Raw genomic sequence first — 24,160 nt, 5'->3', positions numbered from 1 at the left:
AATGCACTCTAGGTACTGACTGAAGTGGATACTGTGTCAGCTTTAATTTAGAACTTTCTGTAAGCCTGACCCTGACCCTGACCCTAACCCTGACCCTGACCGTAACCCTTACACTGGGGAGTTAACAGCAGAAATGTGACATAGACTGCAGTAGTTTAACACAAGCTTTAAATTAGATGAGGTTTTTAAGGGGTTTTTATATCATTGTTAGACTGTCAGTAATCCTCTTATGTATTCATCATATATTAAATAATTTTGTGTTATTCATAGGTGGCATCTAAACAAAATGTAATATGGGTTTTTGAAAACTTGTATGATTTCCCACTTTCCCTGTGTCAAGTCCATCTGTTTATCTGGAGCTGAAGTTGTTTATTAACAGATTTTTTTTTTTTTGCCCAAACTTGAATTTTTTACAATGAGAAGAGAAGAAACAGCATATCCCCTCTTAAAAGGTAAATATTTATTTAATGTTATTAAAATTCTTAAGGGGTGGACCATCTGCTCATTTTTTTGCCAGTTTACTAACTATACTCCCTTTGTCTGGATTTAACTGTTAAAGAGAGGACGATGAGACACCACGCTGTGGGATCCCTCTTATTTTAAGCGTACAGTTTTTCATGTTTTTGAATAGTTAATTTGGTAGCCTTTAGGTTTTTATTACTTTGGTTTCCCTTGGGTGCTGTTTCACTAAGAGAGGGACAGGAGAAAAATGTTTTTAGAATATGCAAATATGCAGTGTCAACACGTATGTGAATGTTTTTAATACAATAAAGGGGAAAATGAGAAGTATGCTAGTATAGAGATGTGCATCATTAGAAAACAAAATTCTGGTCATTGTCTTCTGTTTGTTCCCAGTTTTATCAGGCTCAGTGGTTCATTAAGAACTCAGTGATAGCACGTTTATGCATAGAAAAAAATAAATGTTTGCTGTTTTTAAAACTACAAAGTTGCTTTGATTCTTAGTGGCATGAAAAGCATAAAAACAGCAAATCAGAAGCATCGCTGGTGTGAAGACAGGTTCAGTTATAAGGGTTGATTGTGAAAGACAAGTCCCAGAAACCTCTTAATCAGTTGCAGAATTGTCTATAGACTCAACACACTAGTGTTGAACATTTTTGCTTCTGTACCACAGAATAATGGGGAAGTAATACACACAACAACAACAAAAAAAAAAAACACCACCATTTGTGCGACTACACATGCTGTCCTAAACCCACTCTAAATCCTTTGTGTTATTTGAAGTGGCCCAATCAAAGATCCACTATGTACAGTACAGATGCCATGACAGGCAGAGGCAATCCTACATCTGCTCAAATTCCCTGAGCTGAATTGCCTCAATCACAGATCCACTGTGCAGCCTCAGTGACAGGCGTGCAACCCTACACCTGTGACAGTAATAGAAGCCCCCCCTCTCACCTATCATTCCTGTCAATTACCTCGCCACCGATAGATTGAAAACTGCAAATCTCAGCAGTTTAAGAGCCACCTCGACTTGTGCATTTCTTGAGGTTTTGATGGCACAATCATATGAAAAGCTTGAGGTAGTGGCTTTTGAGGATGGTTCCCTGTAGGGTGTAAGGGCATACAAATGGCTGCTTTTAAGTCCTAACTTAACATAACAAGGTATTGGAGTTACGAAAAAAAAAGCCCTGGGAGAGATTGACTAGTTGAGAAAAGGTATATTAGCAGGGAAAAACCTTGAACTGAAAATGAAATTTTGCAAGGGCAATATTTTTCAAATGGAAGGAGCTATTTATTTTAGAAAATTGGTGTGAACGTGGGCTTGCCACAAGGAACTGATGCCACTGTCTCATTCAAATGACTTTCTTTAGTAAAGAAAGTTTTAAAAGATAGAAAACAGAAGAATGTTTAGTGATAGCGAATACTTTTTTCTCTCAGGACCTCATCCCCAGAATGAATCAATTGTACTACAGTTAAAAACACCAAACAGAAATAATACTTAAATCTTAAAATGTAAAAATGAACAGGGATCCATTGGTTTTATTCACAATACAAGTAAAACTATTTTAACTTTATTATCCTCAAATATAATTTCACTATGGTAGTAAATTAAAATTATTGTAGTTCATTAACACACTTTCTTAAATGAGCACTTTGGAACATACATCAAATATCCCTGCAGGCATGGTAAAATACATCAACTTGTGTATTTGCAAACTATGCTGTATGTATAAACACTTCCCACTCCTATAAATGTTGTTCATAATATATTTATTTATGGCATTGTAAATATCCATGACTTTATTGCCTACAATAAATATATTTGTACTCCACCACTGCAGATGAATGTCCAGAAGGCTAACTTAAACTGGGGAGTCATTACCATGTCAATCACTTTGTTATTGTTTGGTTTGTCCCTATTTACATTTAGTGGTGGGTCTGTGTAGTTAAACCTAATTGACATTGATCCCACAGAAAGAGGTTGGAGCGCTGCCCATAACACAGTTGTTTCCTCGCTGCATGACAGTCAATTACAGCTTTATGAATTGACCTGTGTGGATAGCATCTATCAGCAGAACCCTCCATAACCACCATCACCATGAAGTTTGCTGACGGTTTAAAATCTATGGGTACCTTGCGATGTAACGTCCCTTTTTGTCTTAATAACATTTTCAGTTTAGGAGCTTATTTACAAATCATGAGAGTGAGAAATAAAAAAATGTTATGTACAAGTCTGGCTGGTTAGAGTTATAAATATTTAAAGGAATCCCAAATGGCTCCCATTACCCTGCTAGCTCTGTTCCACCTACCAAATCAATCAGAACTTACCTCAGTAAGTAACCCAGAGTATCTGACAACCATGTGTAACTTTTGTTACCTTTTGTTATTTCTTATTTTGTAAGAATAATTCTAACAATAATAATAATAAAAGTAGTGTCTGGCATCAGGTATGTATCTTTGTCTTGGATCTCACTGACCTTATTTTTCCACCAGCGTTTTCAATAAATGCAGCTTTAGTTCAGATGAGTGTTGCCTAATGATGCTTAAATGTCCAAACTTGACTGCAACTTACACCATCTGCATCACAAAGCTCATCCATCACACACAATGGGAAATCCCATTATCTCATTTATTTTTCAGATATGGAATTCCATCTAGAGCCTTTCGAGGCAGAATGGGTCATTGAACAAGAGTAGGGTTGAAATGAACTCTGATGTAAATATGTGTATCACCTCTGAATATCCCTCACCAAGGGGAAGACTGATGACTGTTTTTCTGCCCAAATGCCACAGTGGGTTAAGACAAAGGGGCTTTATGATCCATGGACATCCTCTGTTACTAATTAACCTTCATACCACACTAATTAATTAGATTCTAGCAAGGTCAACCTTTCTAAATGGGACAGTTAAGTGCCTTCCTCATTCAGCATTAAAGAGGCTAACAATGAACCTACTTAGACATCTTCATATACTGTGCAAAGAAAATGGCAAAATATTTGGAACATTTTACTCAATGAGCAACACCTGATGTTATATAAGTCTGAAGGGAATCTGCTAAGTAGACATTTGTTAATCTGTGTTCCAGTGATTTCTTTAAATAAATATGTAGTTGTTTAAAACTATATATTCACAATAAATCGCTAATAGAGACATAATATACTGTAGCTGTAGACTATGTACATCAATTCATAGGGAACTACAAAGTCTGTAACTTGTCTTGCTTTTAGTGCGATTTGCAAATGAATAACTTCTTACTGATCTGTGAAGAGACAGCCAGAACAATATATAAATGTTTAGACATGCTATCATTTTTTAAAAAAATCATAAAAAACATTTTGTTGTATTTTGAATAAGCAGAAGATGTGACAGTGACCAAGGATGGATAGGGTTGAGAAGTTCACGGACAATAAAAAGAAAAACACCGGGGTCTGTACCGACACAAAGACACTGTGTATAGAACCGAAATATTCAAATGAAGCAAGGTAATAATGTGGTGATGTGAGCATGCTATGGGCCTAAGAATGTTTTAACAACACATTAGAGATTTCACTAATGATAGTGGTAGTTGCAAAGCAGTGAACATTAACAGACATTTTCATTTTCTTTGAAATGCCTAACGGATCTATTACAAAAAAGACATTGTGGATGTGAAGATGTTAGAATCAGGAAATTAAGCTTGCATGAGTACACACACACACACACACACACACACACACACACACACACACACACATTTTCGCTAGCAGGAGTAATGGACCAGTTGGACAGGACAGCTTGCTTATGTTCAGGAAAAACTTGTCAAATAATGACAAGCAAATGCAAGTCCTCAAACACATGCACATACGCATGCAGTCCTTTAAGTACGCATATGTGTAAACATATGTGTGTATAGTATGAGTGTCTTACACATTTGCATACAGCGCACAAATGTGAGCATGCAGACACCAGCAGTGGCGTAGGTATCATTTAAAAGACTATCCCCCCTGTACATTTGAGCCCATATCTGACTAACAGTGTGGAACCAGCCAAATGTGGCAGCCAACTGTTCCCCATCCTCAGGCTATCCCTAGACTTGGCCCGGGTACAGCAAATTGTATCATTGTGTTGTGTGCTTCTGTGTGTGTATTTTGTAGTGGGGCTGCACAGGCAGACATACAGTGGTTGGTTTGTGAGATAAAATAACTTGAATATGATATACCTACCCACTTTTTGTCTGGTTCTAACTTGCCAGGATTTGTGGCTTTTTTTTCCCCCTGTTATATATCCTCAAAAATCTGTGGATTACACAATTAGTTGGACAAAGTAACCCCATTTTAGGAGCACCATGAGGGGTTAGACCCCATAACATCACATAAAGCCACATGAAGCTATTTGCTTGTAAAGATAGTTCTTTACATACCACTGGCATACTAGGAAGTTGTTTTGTTTTTCCTTTTTTTCCTTTTAAATCAGGAAAGATATGCAGATGGAAGTAAAAAGTTGTTTCTCATTTCACTGGGGTCACTTTGAGAACCAAATTCCTCCAGATGGTATTTTACAAATTTTTATTTCTGGAGAGCAATGCAGTTAGATAATATGGGAGATGGGAATATATCTGTGATGTGCCCCTGGGACAAATGAAATGCAGTAAAAAGTGTAAGGTTAAAGAGCCTGCTGAACTCACAGTGACAACTGCAGGTGTTAACATAATGCCCTTCTCAGTGTCTTTTACAGGAATTCTCATTCTGGGAAAACACTTGGTGCCTTACTGAGAGTTAGATGAGATCAATATCAATTTCATCTCTGTGTGTTCAGCCGAGAGACTGGTCCAACAACGTATAAATAAGTCAAATTTTGAGGTTGTTGAAAGGTGTGCTTTTGACCGAGTCCAGCTGTTTCACTCTGATTCCAGTCACTGTGTTAGGGTTTAATAATGTTTTACTGAACTTAAATCATGCATCAAATCCACCTATCAAATCTGAATCCTTTCTAATCCCTGACTGAATATAGTTGTGTCGAACTTTCAATGACAAGTACTGTAACTCAAACTTAAAGATCTGTAAGGATCTCTTATTGGCGAGAAGACAAAAACACTAGTGTCTATAGAGACGAGCTGAAAATGCGGCAAACAGTTGTTATACTTTATTATTGTTCTTATTATTCATTTACTTACCTCAAACTGGAGGTTGGTGGATTTATCAACTATTAAGTTGTTAATATTAAAATACTGTGCAAAAAAAATTACTGAGAAGGGCTCTGGAAATAGATGTGAAGCAGTTGGCTGTTTGTGTCTCTAGAGAAGAGTTGTCCTTCTGTTGAATGCACCCAAGAGTTTCATATTTGTGATTACAGAATTAGCAGTAATATAGAGGTGACATAATTTGCTGCCAGGGGTGTTTTCTACATTGGTCTTTGCTAATTAACAAAAGTAAAGCGAGAAGGAAGTTTGATAGAAGGCTTATTAACAGTAATGCTTAGCAAATGTGGGCATTATGCCAACCAATGCCACCTTGATCGCTAATGTAACTAACTGGTATTAGAACCCAACTTTGCCAGTCTTTAATCTTAATTCAGGCAGAGTTATGAATGGGGCATTTCCCAAAATGTCGGATTGTTCCTTCATCCCACGTTTGGTAATTGTAGATAAGTATTGTCCATTGGCATACTGAAATAATTTTCATGGTCAACAGTAATACAGTAATATGAACTGAATGCACTCTACCCTGTTAACACACAAAATACTGTATAAGAAACCCATGTAGTATAGCATGTCAACAGTAAGTTCACCAAACTACACTCATATAGTCAGGGTTTATTATATAAAGTCTGTAATGCATGTGAGAAACTCAAAGACAGAAACCAGGGGTATCTGTGATTGTTAGAGTTGAAGGGGTAATTAGAGAAGACACCAATGTTATACTCAGTCATCCACCTGGGAAGTCCAGTAACACAATACTTAGACAGACAAGACAAAATGCCACATCGTTAGGTGTAATTTATTGGCGAGTGGTGGTTAGATAATATGGATGCCCTGACTCACACAGGAAACAATGTGTTATCCACTTATGCCATACCATTAGACGAAGCTAACACTGCAAAGGTCTTAGATAAATGATGCACCTGTTTAGTCTATATTGAGTACAAGTTAAAAGCCAATGGCTTGCATGCATTAGAGCTTATCAGAGGCCATAGAAGGAGAGGTGGTTAGTGGGAGATTGGAAGAGAGGATAAAAGTAAATAGTAGAAAAAAACACATGCAATGAAAGAGGAAAGGAAATACCTTTGTGAAAAGATGAAAGAAGAAGAAATGAAAGTCAAAATGGGAAGGGAGTGTGATAGAGTGGGAGAAAGTGAATCATTCAGTAGACAAGGGAGTACACCCAAGTACTCCCAGAAAGCACACTTAATTAATCAGATACATGTACATGGATGCCACAATGCATATATTATTATCACATAGACCATTGTGTTGGGTTCACTATAAATTAATGTCCATTAGAGAACAGGGTTCACAATACAGACATTAAAGAAGCAAAACCAAGGGAGACATTTATCACCCATAATAAGGAGGAGACTTCACAGACAATGTCATTAGCACATATGTAAAGTTTGCTTGTTAACTAGTTGTACTGTTTACTGTAAATTAATGTAACAGTTTCAGTAAAATGAAAGTATATTTAAGTATGCTAAGTATACTAAAATTGAATTAGAATAACAGAATATTTATGCGTGTGAAAATAGTAAACATAAGGGCGAAACCTAACACTTCATTTATTTAACCACATTATAATTTATTCTGATAGGAAAAACATTTATTCAGTATCTAATTTACCATGTAGAAACTGACTGAAGTTCAATGAAGAAACAGACCTCCTTCCATACTATTAAAAAATGACTGATAAGGAAGAGTGACAGTGATACAGCCTCTGTGACAACCTGCTACCATTACAGTACCAAATGACCCTTTGGGCTGTGTTACAACCACCCAGTGTCACCAATTACTAAACAAAGATAAGTTGTAATATCACAAATCTACATTTATATTGTGTGTTGTCAAATGTTAATGTTGCATAGAGGTCATCTGGGCACACTTTGAGTCTGTGTCGGGGCTTTTGATGGATGAAAATATAGCAAACTGCACACTAAATGAATGGTGGAGAGGTGCTAAAGCAAGACAAGAAGGATCATTATTATTAGTCATAAAACAGGATTAAGAACCTAAGATACATGCCTTTGTGCCAAACCTGCTGCTACATGAAAAACACTACTTGAGCTCATTGTTTCCTTTTACTCTACAGACTTACAGGATTGTCCACTTACAGAAGTGTACTGTATTTTCCAGACTATAAGTCTCGCTTTTTTTTTAGTTCTCTGGCTTGTCCTGTGACTTATATAGCAAAGCGACTTATATGTGTTAATCTACTGTCATTTTGTCGAATAGGCACTTGTGCTAGATGCCACTCTAGGCACAACTTAATACAACATAGCGCCGCTGAAACCGTAAAAACATTTATGTTCATACTAATCATTAACTCCTAGTGTAACACAAGTGAAAATGCCACTCAAAAGAAAGAGTTTACTGCAGACTTCACCCTGCAGGTTATGAAGTATGTAGCTGAAACAAAGACTGGAGTGAATGTGGCTTTTCAGGCAACCCGAAAAATCATACTTGAAAAATTTATAGTATATATTAGAGTGCTAACATGTTTAAAATGCGTCCAGTTAGTACACTGCCTCATTGGGGCTGCAGGTGAAGATAACACATTGCACAATTCTTTAATGTTGGAATTAGAGCTGGGCGATAAGGAAAAAAAAAATCTTATCACATTAATTTTTCCATATCAGTCTGTTGATATATATCAATGTAAACCAAAGCACTGAACGGTTCCTTTTTACTTCTAAGTGACATGAAAATATATAAGGCTAATTTTGATATATAATAAACTAAAATCTTTATTGTGAACTGTCAAGAGCCTCGAGTGTTACAGGAGAATACACAAAATTTGGTCAACTCCACATAAATAAGACAAATATTTTTCTTATATCTTGCATCTACAACTAAAATCTTAAAGCTTTCATGTTTTACACAACAGAAACAAAGTTCTTTGGTCACTTCCAAATAAATAAACTAGGATTGTTGTGCAGTAATCCTCACTCTTGTTTTGAGGGACCACCAACACTTGGATGGGTCTGGGATCGTAATGTCTTGCATTTTATGTGTTTTAGAGGAAGGCACTGCATTAGACTTGGTGGTGGAATGAGGAAGTTCAGGAGTGTGCTAAGAGGAAAAGGTTAGCTAAGAAGAAGTGGGACACAGAGAGGACAGAAGAGAACTGACAGGAGTACAGGGAGATGCAGGGTAAGGTGAAGGTAGAGGTGGCAAAGGCCAAACAAAGGGCGTATGAGGGATTTGTATGATAGGTTGGACACTAAAGAGGGAGAGGTAGATTTGTACAGGTTGGCAAGGCAGAGAGACAGAGATGGGATGGATGTGCAGCAGGTTAGGGTGATCAAGGACAGGGATGGAAATGTGTTGACAGGTGCCACAAGTGTGATGGAAAGATGGAAGGAAAACTTTGAAGAGGTGATGAATGAGGAAAATGTTAGAGAGAACAGAGTAGAAGAGGTGACTGTTGTGGAGCAGGAAGTAGCAAAGATCAGTAAGGATGAAGTGAGGAAGGTGTTGAAGAGGATGAAGAGCGGAAAGGCAGTTGGTCCTGACGACATACCTGTGGAGGTATGGAAGTGTTTAGGGGAGGTGGCAGTAGAGTTTTTGACTGGGCTACTTAACAAGATCTTGGAGAGTGAGAGGATGCCTGAGGAATGGAGGAGAAGTGTACTGGTGCCCATCTTTAAGAACAAGGGAGACGTGCAGAGTTGTGGAAACTACAGAGGAATAAAGCTGATGAGGGACAGAGGGACAGCTCATGTTAGATGTTTTGGAGAAACAGCCAGGGAAGCCAGATTGAGATGGTTTAGACATGTTCAGAGGAGGGACAGTGAATACATTGGTAAAAGGATGCTGAGGTTAGAGCTGCCAGGAAGGAGGCCTAGAGGAAGACCAAAGAGGAGGTTCTTGGATGTAGTGAAGGAGGACATGAGGATAGTTGGTGTGGGTGAGGAGGATACAGAGGATAGGGTTAAATGGAGGCAGATGATCCGCTGTGGCGACCCGTGAAGGGAGCAGCCCAAAGGAAAAGAAGAAGAGGAAGGCACTGCATTAGGTGGTAAAAATTAGTGTTACCTGTTTTTAATGAAACCTTGCTCTTACTAATACTGTCATCTTTTGAGTCCTGGGCTGTGTCTGGGTGTTTTCAACATTAATGCTTACACACGAGTTGTCGTCAACATTTTCTGTTCAGTTCATCTTCTTAACTGGCCCCACCCCTGATGTACTGGCTTACACACTTACAGAAGCCCTCACTAACATGTGAGCTGTTGCTGGCTGCTCCTCCACGCTCTGTCTTGTGTGCGTCAACCTAACTGACGTGCTCGAACTCTCTTCCAGCCATGTGATTGGTTCAGTGCGGCGCTATTTTCATTATCACTGGTTGTTTGTGCTTTCTGTCAAAACAATGAGTTGTTAAAGCAAAGTTCTAGTGCGTGGTAACCGTAAACACGTGCTAACCTTGTGCCTTGCTGCTCAGTCTTATATTTCTGCTGTGTGACTGGCTGGAAGAAAAATGGCCAACTCTTATCAAGATCAACCTCAATCTTATCATGATGCAACATAAAATTCAATATTTGGCACAGCCCTAGTTGGAATAGAACAATAAATAATCTGAATTGTTTTGAATTGTGGGTTTTGCCTGTAAACATCTCGGATGGAAGTCAATGAATGAATGAACTTATGTCTGAGACCACTCCCCAGCCTCTCTTATGGTCCTGAAATGACAAATATACAGATGGGCTAATCTTTAGAGTGCACTTGCTATTACACACTGCACAAGCCCACAGGGACAGTCTGAGAGTGAGAGAGAGAGAGAAAAGAGTGGATAATGTGCTGATCTGGATATATTCTTCCTCTTCCTCTTTCTTTATGTGCATGCATGTGTCTGTATCTGTGCACGAGTCTACATGTATGTCTGTGTGCATAAATAGGGAGGTGAGTATGTGCATGTGTGCAGCAGAGGGAAAAGTGAGAAAGAGAATAAATGACTGTAATAAATGGAGATGAACATTCTGAAGCCTTTGCTCTCTTCCTGTGTTGTTCTTCCCCCCCCCCCCCCGACAAATATGTATTGATTTCCATGCATATTTATAATCTGCACTGAACCAGTGGGTCTCAAGTGTTTTCAGAGGTGATCGGTCTGCTTCATGGAGCAGGATCAACAGTATTGAACATAGATAGAATCTCCAATTCCCCCTCTGATGGGGGATTCTAGTTTGTCTAGGCATTGTGTGCACTGGAAGGTTTTGATTTTAGGGGTTTAAGTTGTGGTCAAGCTATTTATTCCATTTTTACAGTTTTCTCTAAATCAAATGTAATATGAATATCTGCATTTAACTGTGATGCACTTTGTGCAGTGAATGCTTTACCATAGTATTTATAAAGATATATTTTCTCATTTCCTCTTTCATTTTCCATTTGTCTTCTTTCTTTATGACATCATATGTGATTATATGGTTTGCATTTGCATTACTTAACTCTTTAATCTGGATTATGGCACTTCAAAGAGCTAGCATCCCCCAAAGACACCCGACATGATTAATTTTTCACTAATTCTGTGATTAATTGAAACTTTACACAATTATGATCTACTTTCTTGCTCTACCTTAAGACATATTCCATTCATTTCTCTTTAAATTGACTTCATAGTTTATTCCCTATCAATATGCTCTTAGAGCATAGAACTCTCAAAGGGGAGGAACAGGATAAAGACAAGAGACAGGTCTCCTAAGTGGCTCTTCATCTGCCTGCTGTCAGGCTTGACCTTGCCTTGATGGCCCTGTGTGTGTGTGTGTGTGTGTGTGTGTGTGTGTGTGTGTGTGTGTGTGTGTGTGTGTGTGTGTGTGTGTGTGGTGAGAGTGTGTGAGAGTGTGTGAGAGAAAAAGAGAGAGTGGGCATGTTTCCTCTGTATATTCGGTGTATGGTGAAAATGTGTTTGAGTTGTTAACCTGTGCGCTTAACAGTGAAAATAGTGAAACTGCCTAAAAAGGTATATTTAAAACTAACATTTGTGCGTGTGGTATCTGACTAAAACAGGAGCTTTAAAGATCATCTTCAATGATTTTATGTTTTGCTTTGTCTTTCCAACATGTGTTTCACTCTATGATGGTTTTGCTTTTTCATATATTTGATGTACTACAAAGTGGACACTACTTGTCCAATTCCAGTTTGTGAACACTGTTTTCAGTTGATCATGCAGATTTATTTTATAGGCAAGCACAAATCAGCTGGCACCCAAAAATATGTAAAGAAGTTACCACAAACGAGAAGATTTGTACATATTAATGAATGAATGAATCAATAAATACAAATTCAAACATCCATAAAAACCTTGCACAAACATGTACAGACATACAGAGAACAAAGATGTACTTTCATGGTGAACAGTCTCACAGTGATTAAATGCTAGGTGGAGCATGAAGAACTACTGGTTACATGGAAGATTTCCCCTGGTGCCTCAACCCCTCACTCACTGAATCAAAACAAAAGAGACAAATGATGGAAGGTCACATTAAAAAATACTATGGAATATGACAGGAAACGATGAGGTAATGGACAGACATAAATCAGTTGAATGAATTAAAGAGTAGCTCTACCTTTCACATTCTTTTTTTCAGTGCTGAACAAGTGCTGAATCCATTTTTAGTCACAAGTCTTTAGTCATTAGTCACAAGTCATGAGTTGGACCAGGTGCAGATGAATCAGCCAGCCCTGCAAACTTGTTGCTGGAAAGTGCAAATTGGCTGTTCAGCGAGACACGGGACTGGGTCAGGTGAAGCTGCAGGAGGAGGCCTGGGTTGCTAATTGTGACTGAAGGGGTTAATTGCGACATGGTGCCGAATCTTCTCCACATCTTCAAATGCTGACTGACTTTTACGAGCTCCTGGAAGTGGGGTCCAAACAGACCCTCTTGACTGACAAGGCCATCCTGCACATCCTGACATCAGGCTAAGCTTCCAGCTTGAAGAGAGTTAGCCAGGATTGTAAGGGTTTTAGCCATGGTGGCTGAATGACTCATGGAACCTGTCAGCTAGCAAAGCTGCTAACGTATCTTTTGGGGATGAAGGAGTGGGTCACCTCCCTGCCCTAAGGACACAGGCGAAGAGTGATGCTCAGCTGTGTAGTGGGACTCTGCAGAACCCAACCATAGTCAGGGCCACCACCCAGTGGTGGGTTAAAAGATGGAGACCAACACCTTTATTTTGGCCGCCTCCATTTTTATATCAGCCATGACTTCACCTTCCATTACCAGCGCCTGGCAGAGGTGGAATTGTTTGAATCCAGAAAGGGGAATTCCTCTTCAGTCTGCCAGCAATTCTCAATAGCAGCGGTAAAAGATTCTACTTGTTGACCAAGCCCATCGCTTTCAGAAGGCACAAGTTGCCCTGGGTGCCAGAATGGTATGCTCTGCCCCAAGACATCTCATGCAACCGAGATGCAGATTGTCACTTCTCGAAGCGATGCGAGTAACACTTGCTCTTCAGATGAAAATACTAGCTTCTAGTTCTACCTAAAGAAATGAGACACAAGGTTGACTCCTGAATCACTGCATATATGGGGGAGATGCGGACTGAGGAACTCAATTTTGATGGGCCTACCCCAGGTGTGTGTGGACAATTTTCTTTTCATGAGGCTAGTGTGAGGATAGGAATGGACCTATAGTGATAGCCCAGAGAGATGCACCAATGAGGCAGAAACTATTAATGATGGAAGCTTGGTATCTGTCTGTTATAAATGTTAAATTAAGTCATAGTAGTTTTTTAGAAACATGATCTAGATGGATATTGGACTGTCAGCCCATTTCTTTTATTCCCACTCTAGATAGAGAGAAGCATACAAATGAGAAGTATTGCTGTCTGTGACATTGCCTGATGGGTGCTGTGTCATATCTGATGGTAGAAATGTCTGATGGTAGAATAGGCCTGAAATAGAGATATTGGTACTCTAATACAGTGGTGAACTGGGCACTGTGCAGACAGACAAAAGAGATATAGAGTTGGAAGTACAGTGGCTATCATCTCTAAAACAAAATGTGATTTCCTGTCTAGAGCCAGTGTTTTGTTTGTTCTTCCTGGGCTACTGTGGAAATATGGCAGCCTCCGATAAAGGCAAAGCACTCCCTGTAGTTTTAATAGACCACTAATGACAACATACTGTATTTATGAATGCTATATTCTATTTATACTAATAGGTTGCTGTATAGGCGACACATTAAATCTTTAAATAAATGCAGAGATCAACATTTTTCAATTTAAAAACATTTCAATTGACTGGAGGGTAAAGCCTTTATTTCAATGTGATGCAATAGGTTATAGACATCGGGTTAAATCAAGCCATTTTCAACAAACATTATTGCATATATTGACTTTTAGGTCTGACTACAGAGTTAATTTTAAGTCAGATTAAAGTCTAAAAGTAATACAGGATTTATTATTTTTTAGTGACTTTATCGTCAGTGTCATCCAGGCATGTATTTCAGCCTGAAAAAAAAAATGCAGACAAAATATGTTCTGAATTGCTGTGTATTGTATATCAGCAGAAACTGTCAAACAGACCGTAATGAATTTTGACAGTCTTACCAATTCTAAACATATTGAAAGAAAATAAGCAGAAACAGGGATAAAGCAGGATTTAAAATTATCAAGATATTAGCATATGACTTTGAGCTAATGTTTCACTTAGCCACAAGGCTCGAACTCAGAGGAATCATCTGATTCTGTCCCAGTAACTTCCACCTCACACAGTGTCAGGTATTCTTGTCTTCCAGGAATCACAATGTTTACATATCGTCCTTCCATTCCATTACACTCAAAGGTTTTGGAGGTTCCAGCTGGGATAGATGAGATCACAGCACATCTGAACACAGAGAAACAAAAGCAAATGTTACATTAATACACCTATGCACAGATCGAGAATAGTTGTAACTGGATATTGATGAGGCCATTGTAGGAAAGAATATGAGCTTGTGTGGAAATTATAGATATTTACTGGACTAATTTTCTATAACTGACCAGTGTTAATATGTAGCACAAGACAATATTTTGACATTGATTATTTTCTTTAAATAATTTAAAAAATATCTTTTAAATAAAGATATCCGGTGGACTAATTTCTTATAAATTACATAATTTCTAATAAATTAACACATAGTGTGATTTAAAGTGCTTTTACGTGGGATTAGAGTTGCCATTGTCATCGAGGGACTTTCCAATGTGGATCTCAGCACCATTGAGCCTTTCATGACAACAGTCTTTTCTGTTGGTGATGGTGACAGTGTTAACAGTGTACGTCTTCTGCAGGTCCAGTCTCCACCATGGATTCTGATAATTTTGTGTGTGAGTGCAGGAATTCTCTCCCCAGTTGCTGGCACGATTTCCATCAATGGCTCTTTCAGGAATGCCAGGCCCAAACAGTGAAGACTGAGTCACTGTTCCTCCCCTGGCAATATTAGTTTCTGGACAAAGTTGTTAAATTTGTTATTAAAGATATTTTGCAGAAGGCACATGAATGTTACATGTCATGATGAAACAAAAGAACCAAAAGCAATATTTCTCTCACTATCTGCTCAAAACAGTGTACTGGACACTTTAAATATCAAATCAGCCATGAGACCACTGTTACCTGATGGTTGACCAGTAACTTCCACCTCACACAGTGTCAGGTATTCTTGTCTTCCAGGAATCACAATGTTTACATATCGTCCTTCTATTCCTTTGCACTCAAAGGTTTTGGAGGTTCCAGCTGGGATAGATGAGATCACAGCACATCTGAAGGGAAAGAAATTAAAATATAGCTATGTTACACTTCAGACACTCAGTAGAACTCACAGTTAGTTGAAATTAGAATAATGGTGATGCTATTATGAGGGAAAGTATTGATTCTTTTAGGAAATTAAGATAACCAATGGACTAATTTCCTGTAGTTGACACACCTACTGTCAAATCTAAAAACATTACATGATTTAAAGTGCTTTTACCTGGGATTAGAGTTGCCATCATCAATGCGTGAGTTTCCGATGCGGATCTCAGCACCATTGAGCCTTTCAGGACAACAGTCTTTTCTGTTGGTGATGGTGACAGTATCAATATTATACGTCTTCTGGAGGTCCAGTCTCCACCATGGATTCCGATCATTTTGTGTGTGAGTGCAGGAATTCTCTACCCAGTTGCTGGCACGATTTCCATCAATGGCCCTTTCAGGAACACCAGGTCCAAACAGTGAAGACTGAGTCACTTTTCCTCCCCTGGCAATATTAGTTTCTGGATGAAGTTGTAAAATTTGTTACTGAAGAAATTTTGCAGTGACTGCATAAGCATAACACATCTTAAATGGACAAAACCCAATGAAGAATTTTTTTTATGTGTACTAGGCTACTGTTACCTGAAAGCTGACCAGTAACTTCCACCTCACACAGTGTCAGGTATTCTTGTCTTCCAGGAATCACAATGTTTACATATCGTCCTTCCATTCCATTGCACACAAAGGTTTTGGAGATCCCAGCTGGGATAGATGAGATCACAGCACATCTGAAGACAAAGAAATAGAAATCGAACACTATTACTCTACAGACACTTTGTAGATCATTGTAAGTTGTAGTTAGGTATGGATCATTGCAGTGACAACACTGATTATTGTCTGAAAAATATATCCAGTCGACTAATTTCTTATAAAGGACATTATTTCAAATAAATTAACATATCATATAAAGTAAAGTGCTTTTACCTGGGATTAGAGTTGCCATCATCATTGAGGGAGTTTCCAATGCGGATCTCAGCACCATTGAGCCTTTCAGGACAACAGTCTTTTCTGTTGGTGATGGTGACAGTATCAATATTATACGTCTTCTGCAGGTCCAGTCTCCACCATGGATTCCGATCATTTACTGTGTGAGTGCAGGAATTCTCTACCCAGTTGCTGGCACGATTTCCATCAATGGCCCTTTCAGGAACACCAGGTCCAAACAGTGAAGACTGAGTCACTTTTCCTCCCCTGGCAATATTAGTTTCTGGATGAAGTTAAAACATTTTTTAAGACATATTTGTGAAAGCACATAATCATTTCATATTGTTATTTGCTAAAACTCACTAAAGAAATTCTTCTGTGAATATCTATTTAAAATCATCTACTCGACACCTTAAATGCTCGACATCATGAATTGAGGCTATTGTTACCTGAAAGCTGACCAGTAACTTCCACCTCACACAGTGTCAGGTATTCTTGTCTTCCAGGAATCACAATGTTTACATATCGTCCTTCCATTCCATTGCACTCAACGGTTTTGGAGATCCCAGCTGGGATAGATGAGATCACAGCACATCTGAAAGCCGAGAAATCAAATTATAACAATGTTACACTCCAGACACTCTTTAGAATCCACTGTTTGTTGTAATTGGGTACTGATAATGCTATTATAAGGGAAATTTTTGATTCTTATCGTAAATTGAGATAAGCAGTGGACTAGTTTCCTGTAACTGACATAGGAATCATTAAAGGATAAACACATTACATGATTTAAAGTGCTTTTACCTGGGATTAGAGTTGCCATTGTCATCGAGGGACTTTCCAATGCGGATCTCAGCACCATTGAGCCTTTCAGGACAACAGTCTTTTCTGTTGGTGATGGTGACAGTATTGACCTTATACGTCTTCTGGAGGTCCAGTCTCCACCATGGATTCTGATCATTTTGAGTGTGAGTGCAGGAATTCTCTACCCAGTTGCTGGCACGATTTCCATCAATGGCTCTTTCAGGGACACCAGGTCCAAACAGTGAAGACTGAGTCACTTTTCCTCCTTTGGCAATATTAGTTTCTGGACAAAGTTATAAAATTTGTTACTGAAGAAACTGTAAGATATAGTCGCATAAGCAATAAATGTCTTCGTTGAAGAAATCTCACTGAACAAATTATGTGATAGCTCAAAATTATATACTGGACACCTTAAGTGATAGAAATCACCCGATGTGCTATTGTTACCTGAAAGCTGACCAGTAACTTCCACCTCACACAGTGTCAGGTATTCTTGTCTTCCAGGAATCACAATGTTTACATATCGTCCTTCCATTCCATTACAAATAAAGGTTTTGGAGATCCCAGCTGGGATAGATGAGATCACAGCACATCTGAACACAGAGAAATAGAAATCAAACACTATTAATCTACAGACACTCTGTAGCTAATAGTAAGGTGTAATTTGCTGTGGATGATGCCATTGCTGCTACATTCCAGTGTAACAATGTTACGCTACAGACACTTTTTAGAAATCGCACTTAGCTGTAGATACTGCCGATTATATTGCTGGGGGCTAAAAATGTTAAATATTTGTCTGAAATAAAGCTATCAGGTCAATTAATTTTGTGTAAATGACATAACGTCTGTTAAATGTTAACATATAATGTAAAGTGCTTTTACCTGGGATTAGAGTTGCCATCATCATTGAGGGAGTTTCCAATGCGGATCTCAGCACCATTGAGCCTTTCAGGACAACAGTCTTTTCGATTGGTGATGGTGACAGTGTTAACAGTGTATATTTTCTGGAGGTCCAGTCTCCACCATGGATTCTGATCATTTACTGTGTGAGTGCAGGAATTCTCTACCCAGTTGCTGGCACGATTTCCATCAATGGCTCTTTCAGGAATGCCATCCCCAAACAGCGAAGACTGAGTGACTCTTCCACCCTTGGCAATATTAGTTTCTGCACAAAATGTAAAAAATTTTTCTTGAAGATATTTTGTGTAAGGCACATAAGCATTACATTTTTAATTTTGTTAAGCCTACTAATTTTTTTTTTCCGAGTATATCTTCAAAATCAACTACTGCACTTCCTAAATGCTACAAATTACCAATTGAATTACTGTTACCTAAAGGCTGACCAGTAACTTCCACCTCACACAGTGTCAGGTATTCTTTTCTTCCAGCAATTACAATGTTTACATATCGTCCTTCCATTCCATTACACTCAAAGGTTTGGGAGTTCCCAGCTGTGATAGTGGAGATAACCGCACATCTGAAGACAAAGAAATCAAAATATAACAATGTTATCTTATAGACATTCTGTGGATCTCACAGGCAGTTGTGCAGTTATTAAATAATGGTGATGCTACTGTAGTTAAAAGTATTGATTCATTTTGGAATTGGAAAGTAAGCTATCTAGTGGTCACTTTCCTGTAACTAATTGGAACTGGTGTTAAGACAAAACATGATTTAAAGTGCTTTTACCTGGGATTAGAGTTGCCATCATCATTGAGGGAGTTTCCAATGCGGATCTCAGCACCATTGAGCCTTTCAGGACAACAGTCTTTTCTGTTGGTGATGGTGACGGTATTGACCTTATACGTCTTCTGGAGGTCCAGTCTCCACCATGGATTTTGTTCCTCTTCTGTGTGAGTGCAGGATTTCTCTCCCCAGTTGCTGGCACGATTTCCATCAATGGCTCTTTCAGGGACACCAGGCCCAAACAGTGAAGACTGAGTCACTTTTCCTCCCCTGGCAATATTAGTTTCTGGATGAAGTTGTAAAATTTGTTACTGAACATATTTTCTGGAAGTGGTATAAGCATGATATTCTGACTGGCAAAACCCATGAAAGAAAATTTTGTTTAAAATCATCTACTGTGGATACATTGACCGATACAAATCATCAGTTGAGACTATTACCTGAAAGTTGACCAGTAACTTCCACCTCACACAGTGTCAGGTATTCTTGTCTTCCAGGAATCACAATGTTTACATATCGTCCTTCCATTCCATTACAAATAAAGGTTTTGGAGATCCCAGCTGGGATAGATGAGATCACAGCACATCTGAAGACAAAGAAATAGAAATCAAACACTATTAATCTACAGACACTCTGTAGCTAATAGTAAGTTGTAATTTGCTATGGATGATGCCATTGCTGCTACATTCCAATGTAACAATGTTACGCTACAGACACTTTTTAGAAATCGCATTTAGTTGTGATACTGCTGATTATATTGCTGGGGGCTAAAAATATTAAATATGTCTGAAATAAAGCTATCAGGTCAATTAATTTTGTGTAAATGACATAACGTCTGTTAAATGTTAACATATAATGTAAAGTGCTTTTACCTGGGATTAGAGTTGCCATCATCATTGAGGGAGTTTCCAATGCGGATCTCAGCACCATTGAGCCTTTCAGGACAACAGTCTTTTCGATTGGTGATGGTGACAGTATCAATATTATACGTCTTCTGGAGGTCCAGTCTCCACCATGGATTCTGATCATTTACTGTGTGAGTGCAGGAATTCTCTACCCAGTTGCTGGCACGATTTCCATCAATGGCCCTTTCAGGGACACCAGGTCCAAACAGTGAAGACTGAGTCACTTTTCCTCCCCTGGCAATATTAGTTTCTGGACAGAGTTATAAAATGTATTACTGAAGATCTATTGCTGAAGCCCCCAATATATGTCTCTTTGACAAAACCCACTAAAGAAATCCTTTCTGTGAGTGTGTGCTCAAAATCATCTACTGGACATTACCACTATTACCAGTTGAGACTGTTACCTGAAAGCTGACCAGTAACTTCCACCTCACACAGTGTCAGGTATTCTTGTCTTCCAGGAATCGCAATGTTTACATATCGTCCTTCCATTCCATTGCACTCAAAGGTTTTGGAGGTTCCAGCTGGGATAGATGAGATCACAGCACATCTGAAGGGAAAGAAATTAAAATATAAAAATGTTCCTCTACAGAAACTGGAGCTTTTGTAGAAGTAGAACTCCAAGTTAGTTGTCATTGGATACAGTCATATGGGAAAATATTGATTCTTGTCAGAAATTACCTATAGGGCTATAGGTAACCTATAGTGTTGCACAGTGTGCTCATACTAGAATGGTATCACTATATCCTGCTGTTAAAAATGGCACAATATCTTGTTTTATAAATATTGGTACTTGAACAACAGTTTTAATAAGGGCTGTATATCCAAAGTTAGCTTGACATTAAGCAGAGACCAGTGCTGTTTGTGTGCAGCACTCTGCTTCACTCTAGGCAGCGTGGGCATGTTTTCTATCTCTCCTGCTTCTCTATGTAAGCTGCAGGCAGCTCTCATGGTTAAAAAAAGGCATGGCAGCAACTTTCCAACCATCTATGGTTAGTAAACAAGACACATGAAGTGAAATGAAATATTATTTCACTTATTTAGCCGACAGTCAGGGCATGGACACTGCAAAGCCCGTCGGTAAAAGACCTTTCAAACCTACACAAACCAAGAGAGCCAACATGTCCAACTTTTCAAAGTACTTTTCCAACAGATGTGTCAGCTTGTACAAGCAATTTAAGGAGTGAGAGAGCAGCAGTCAATGGCATCGTTATACATAATCATTCAGGGCTTCAGCCTTGAATATTTTGAGCTCAACCCTGAACATATTCGGTCATACTAACACTAAGTTAACTAGGTTAACTCTTAAGGCCACATGAAACTCTAGTGTGGTAACACCCATCTGGCCTTGGAGATTTTAAGAAAAAAAATGAAGGTAAATGAAAAAGCCAGTACATTAAACTGTATTGAAAACAAAGTTGATGGCCCAAAGTTGAAACTATTACAGACATAACTTCTGGTTGCAACACAAACCAGTGGGAAAATAATTTGCCAAATGCAAGTTGTCCCCTAAGTTACATACACTGCTGAAAGTCTCACCAGTGAAACTGTTTGCCTCCCTTTGCCAATTATTGTGTGTTGAGGGAAGGAATGACAGACAATTATTTCTTAAACAAAAATAATAAAACGTTAAGCACCATGAAGTACAGGATGTTATCGTGATATTTACATTTACAGTAACAACCAGCTGGAGACTAAATGGACTGCGTGTTTGCATGTAATAAGACTTTTTATTACATTACCTGATATATATGTAGGTTAAACGTCCCGTGGTAGTGATTAGTGAATGTGATAGATATCATTTCCTAAGTCAAATGAAATGTTATCTATCACACCATAAGAGTTTGATGAGGAAATTAAGCTCTAATTTAACTTTTTAGCTGTCATTGTGATTAACATAATTCACTCTTATTTTATTGCCTCTTTTCACATTCTCCACTGAAATAGTCAAAATCTTTGTTTGTTTTGTGTTTATTAAGCTTCATGTTCGGTCATCTATTCTTCCGTGAGTTTTCCTGATGGTTTAGTTTTTTTCATGGTATCATTTCAGTAGTGGTATTGAAATGAATAGGCAGGTATTGGTTTCAAAGTCATAATTTTGACATCAACATAACACTAGTAACCAATGGCCTAATTTCGTTTAACCTGTTATGATGTAACAGCTGTTAAATGTTAACACATTACATGTGTTTAAAGACTTACCTGGCATTAGAGTTGCCATAATCAGTCAGGGAATTTCCAATGTGGATCTCAGCACCATTGAGCCTTTCAGGACAACAGTCTTTTCTGTTGGTGATGGTGACAGTATCAATATTATACGTCTTCTGCAGGTCCAGTCTCCACCATGGATTCCGATCATTTTGTGTGTGAGTGCAGGAATTCTCTACCCAGTTGCTGGCACGATTCCCATCAATAGCTCTTTCAGGGACACCAGGTCCAAACAGTGAAGACTGAGTCACTTTTCCTCCCCTGGCAATATTAGTTTCTGGACAAAGTTATAAAATTTGTTATTGAAGAAAAATTTGTTAATTGAAGAAATTTTCAATAACCCATAAAACATTTGTTGCTCAAAATCATCTACTGGCCATTATTAATGCCATATATAATGAATTGGACCACTGTTACCTGATGGTTGACCAGTAACTTCCACCTCACACAGTGTCAGGTATTCTTGTCTTCCAGGAATCACAATGTTTACATATCGTCCTTCTATTCCTTTGCACTCAAAGGTTTGGGAGGTTCCAGCTGGGATAGATGAGATCACAGCACATCTGAAGGGAAAGAAATTAAAATATAACAATGTTACTATATAGACACTCTGCAGAACTCTCAGTTAGTTGTACATTAATAAAAAGTGATGTAACTGACACAGCTACTGTTAAATGTTTGCACATGGCAAGATTTAAAGTGCTTTTACCTGGGATTAGAGTTGCCATCATCAATGAGTGAGTTTCCAATGCGGATCTCAGCACCATTGAGCCTTTCAGGACAACAGTCTTTTCGGTTGGTGATGGTGACAGTGTTGACCTTATACGTCTTCTGCAGGTCCAGTCTCCACCATGGATTCTGATCATTTACTGTGTGAGTGCAGGAATTCTCTACCCAGTTGCTGGCACGATTTCCATCAATGGCTCTTTCAGGGACACCAGGTCCAAACAGTGAAGACTGAGTCACTTTTCCTCCCCTGGCAATATTAGTTTCTGGATGAAGTTGTAAAATTTGGCATTAAAAAAAGTCGTGAGTATTTTGTACCTACCTATTTTGTAACTACCTATCTTTGTACTACTTTGTACTAAGAGTTACCTTTCTTGGTTTTTTAGGTAGAATTTAAACATGTATATCAGCTGTTTCTCATTATTATTTTCTCATCTGTTACATATTTAAATTGATATTTACATTAAAACAGTTTTCTTGAACCAATTACAAGAATAGTCTCACCAACAGAGCATGTCTTTCCTAGAAGAGCCAAACAGAGTAGGACCACAGCTGGAGACATCGTCCTGTGCTGAAAGTTTGTATTCTTTCTGTGGGACACTGATAAAATGTTACTGAAGTTTAATCCAATAACCTATGCGTATACTTATACACACATATTATGCAGACACTGTTTTAAATAATCCCTTCACTCGTTTTGTTGTTTTTTTGTTAATCCACCAAGAATTAATTCATTAATATTGTGGCATTTTCAAATTACATTATTACCCACATATTTGAAATTGTACACAAATAAAAATATTGTTTTATCAGTATATCGCCCATATAAGATTACTACTGTATCTGCTCATTACCAATATGTAGTTTTTGTGTTAAAAAATTCATATGGTAAAAAATAAAACCAATAGCATGCCGATCATTGCATCTGACCTACCTGCACGCTCTCAAGTTGAAGTGGAGGTCTACTTTCATGCAGAGAACAGTTATTATATACTTTTCAGCAGAGCATGACTGACAGCTGTTTAATTAATGAACATCCTGGACAGGTGAAGTGTTGTTTTAGTACATTTACTTAATTTCAATCCACACCCTCTTCAAATATCAATAGCTTATCTTTTCAGGTCACACCCAAAGTCTTCAAATATTATGTTTCCCTGAAGCTGTGATCAAATACAGTTTAATACAGCTCATTTGCAAGATGTATGAGAAGACAACTGCTACTACTGCTCTGTGGTTGTTTCTTGTATCAATATTTGTGTATATACTTAGTGCTCACTTTTTCTTGTGGTTTTTTGAGGGTTAATGTGGTTTTCTGGTTAAGGTTAGAATTTGGTTCAAGTTAGGTTTAGGGTAAGATTTGAGGCTAGGCATTCAGTTGTGATGGTTAAGAGTACTTAAAGGTGCGTTGTAAATGAGTAAGATAGTAGGAGTGTGAGATAGTGTGTATGTGTTTTGCAGTGTTGTTTGTTAGAGCAGTCATATAAAGTAGTTAAAAAGTA

At 38.3% G+C, this 24,160-nt stretch overlaps 1 protein-coding gene across 7 annotated transcripts; it reads right to left on the bottom strand.

Moving 5' to 3' along the window:
* Positions 1-14,037: 14,037 nt before the first annotated feature.
* On the bottom strand, positions 14,038-23,699 carry LOC113122505 (uncharacterized). 7 transcript variants are annotated; one of them, XM_026293904.1, is made up of 20 exons: positions 23,596-23,699; positions 23,166-23,251; positions 22,645-22,927; positions 22,353-22,498; positions 21,930-22,212; positions 20,132-20,277; positions 19,695-19,977; positions 19,263-19,408; positions 18,826-19,108; positions 18,468-18,613; positions 18,019-18,301; positions 17,584-17,729; positions 17,137-17,419; positions 16,782-16,927; positions 16,333-16,615; positions 15,991-16,136; positions 15,587-15,869; positions 15,232-15,377; positions 14,782-15,064; positions 14,038-14,466 (listed from the first exon to the last, which is right to left on the bottom strand). In XM_026293904.1, exons 1-20 carry the CDS (start codon positions 23,631-23,633, stop codon positions 14,289-14,291), a joined length of 4,017 nt encoding a protein of 1,338 aa, XP_026149689.1. In that variant the 5' UTR covers positions 23,634-23,699; the 3' UTR covers positions 14,038-14,288. The 7 variants fall into 7 exon arrangements, with proteins under 7 accessions (XP_026149689.1, XP_026149690.1, XP_026149693.1 ...); XM_026293905.1 differs by having other exon boundaries at positions 23,166-23,261; positions 23,596-23,682; XM_026293908.1 differs by lacking the exons at positions 14,782-15,064; positions 15,232-15,377.
* Positions 23,700-24,160: the final 461 nt, after the last annotated feature.

The sequence above is a fragment of the Mastacembelus armatus genome, chromosome 16 (assembly GCF_900324485.2).
Source record: "Mastacembelus armatus chromosome 16, fMasArm1.2, whole genome shotgun sequence".
Classification (NCBI taxonomy): domain Eukaryota; kingdom Metazoa; phylum Chordata; class Actinopteri; order Synbranchiformes; family Mastacembelidae; genus Mastacembelus; species Mastacembelus armatus.
The sequence above is the reverse complement of the archived record's forward strand: the minus strand, read 5'-3'. Positions and strand labels throughout refer to the sequence as shown.

What these genes read in the sequence shown, in the direction of transcription:
- LOC113122505 (XM_026293904.1), bottom strand. Translation starts at nt 23,633, where the DNA reads ATGAAAGTAGACCTCCACTTCAACTTGAGAGCGTGCAG. An exon ending in AGTTACTGGTCAGCCTTTAG is followed by an intron (nt 18,302 to 18,467) that starts GTAACAGTAATT and finishes CATTTTGTGCAG; the next exon opens with AAACTAATATTGCCAAGGGT. An exon ending in GATGGCAACTCTAATCCCAG is followed by an intron (nt 16,137 to 16,332) that starts GTAAAAGCACTT and finishes CTTTGTCTTCAG; the next exon opens with ATGTGCTGTGATCTCATCTA.